The 2,062-nt window shown below is 39.0% G+C and overlaps 1 protein-coding gene across 1 annotated transcript; it reads right to left on the bottom strand.

Moving 5' to 3' along the window:
* Positions 1 to 354: 354 nt before the first annotated feature.
* On the bottom strand, positions 355 to 1,840 carry LOC111282475 (uncharacterized). Its single transcript, XM_022870565.2, has one exon. It carries the CDS (start codon positions 1,678 to 1,680, stop codon positions 487 to 489), a length of 1,194 nt encoding a protein of 397 aa, XP_022726300.1. The 5' UTR covers positions 1,681 to 1,840; the 3' UTR covers positions 355 to 486.
* Positions 1,841 to 2,062: the final 222 nt, after the last annotated feature.

Genomic DNA, 2,062 nt, shown 5'->3' with positions numbered 1-2,062 from the left:
TCCTTGAAAGAAAATCTGAATTGAAAATTTACCTCCGCTGGTAATAATTCTTATGACTTGATAAATTCAGAAAATGGCAATATTGTTGGCTCTGTATGGAAATGCTGTGAGCTGATAGTTGACAATTAGAAGAAATTAATGTTCTTGGCAGGCTGTCAAATTACTTGATAAACAGTTAAGAACAAGGTTTTTCCTTTTGTTTAAACATAATGCTTAACAAATAAAACAACTTTCCCAAATAAATCCAACAAAAAGGGTAGTTTAAAGCATCTAATCTATAGCTGTCTTTTTATTAGTGATGTAATTTCATAAAATTTTAGTTTGAGTTAATTTCATGGATAGAGACAATATATATAAACAAACAAAGAGAATTTGATCCATAACCATATATAATCTTTTTTCTTTTTTTTTTTTTTGGAACATAAAAGAAAGAAAATTTGAAAACTATATGTTCAACAAAAGAGGCACAGGATCAAGAAATCTTGATCATCCACGTGTCAAGGACCCAATGCCCCTGGAAATCTCATGCATTCCAGGGTTGAACCCCAAGCATCCAAGGAGGCCCTGCTTGTAAGGTAGAAAAGTCTTCCTCCTCATCTCCTCAGAGATAGCCCGGTTGGCTGTGTAATGCAACTCGTGAGCCGAAACATATGCTCTCCTCCTGGAACTGGACACGGAACCAATGCTTTCAGTGGAACGGAAGCTTGAATTTTTAACATCGTCTGGCTCTTTCTTAGACAAGAGAGCATATTTGCTAAGGGGCTCTTTACTTGTTGCTCTGCCTTCTGACGCGCTCCTGAATAATAGAAGGTCTTTCAACTTCCATTTTCTGTTACCTTTTGAAAATGAAATAGCTGACAGGATTGAAGAAACATAAGATTTAGGATTGCTTGTTGTGGAAGCAATGGTTTTTTCGGATTGTGATGAGGTTTCCACTTGCTCGAACATAATGTCAGATACTCTAAAAGGAGACAAAGATCTGCTTTTCTTATGCACGTAGTTGTGGCTTGAAGATGATGAAGAAGACCCGGACGTTCTTTCTCTCCCTCGTTGTTGTGATTGTGATTGTAATTGTATGTTCTTTTGCTCCTGTTGCGGTGGTTCATTGAGTGTGACTACTCTTTTACGGCTTTTCTCGATCGCCGCTTCAAATGGATCAAAATCCTTCTTCCGAAAAGCTCTTGATTTTGGAGACCTTGGAGATCTTGGAGAAGAAACGGTACTTGAAAACTGTTCATAGCCAGGCGGAGGTTTCAGGGGCCGAATTTTTCCACCATCGAAAAGCTCCTCAGCTGACAAAGAAGTTCTCTCTATCTGCCCACTAAAGTCGAACTCGAAATCTTCACAACCATGATCACCACCACCACCACCATCATCATCATCATCATCATCATTGTTGCTCTTATCTTCTATGTCGGCTCTGTCATCAAAACCTTTCCTTTTTGGGGTACCAGGCTTTTCTTCCCATTCGAAAGGGACTGCAGATGAAATATTGGAGGCCTGAGACAAATCGTTAAGGTCACGATAGAAAGAAGAAGCACGAGTAGGACTGGCTGGAGCACTGAAGAAGAAATTGCCAAAGCGTTGAGGGCTTGAAGGAGCAGTCATGTATGGAGATGAACATACACTATCGAAGTTGAAGTCCACTGCAGGCACCGGCACCACCACTTCCATCTCCATTGGCTTCTTGGGGTCTGAAGATTCGGGTTTAGGAGCCAAGGTAAAGATAGAGATGTGAGGATTTTTAAAGAAAGGGAGGAAGCAGACCGGAAGGAGAGAGGGAGAGGGAGAAAAATTGACCAAGGCCTAAGTGGAAATTAGTTATGGATCACGAGGAAGCTGCCTTTATAAATCTACCTACTGTTACGTGTGACATAAACAATGTATTCTAATTCATGTGTTGAAGGTTTTCCTGGTTTTACTTCATCCATTCATTTTCTAGCCATCCTTGATTTTCTATTTTTGACAAAATCTAAGTTAATTGATAACCATTTTCAAGTTCAAGATAATGCATTTTGGGATTTTTTTTTATTTTGTATAAAGAAAATCATAATTTAGGATA

This window comes from Durio zibethinus, chromosome 5, assembly GCF_047325235.1.
Source record: "Durio zibethinus cultivar Kanyao isolate XHJ-2024 chromosome 5, ASM4732523v1, whole genome shotgun sequence".
NCBI lineage: Eukaryota > Viridiplantae > Streptophyta > Magnoliopsida > Malvales > Malvaceae > Durio > Durio zibethinus.
Note: the sequence above shows the minus strand (reverse complement) of the source record. Positions and strands in the feature narration are given on the sequence as shown.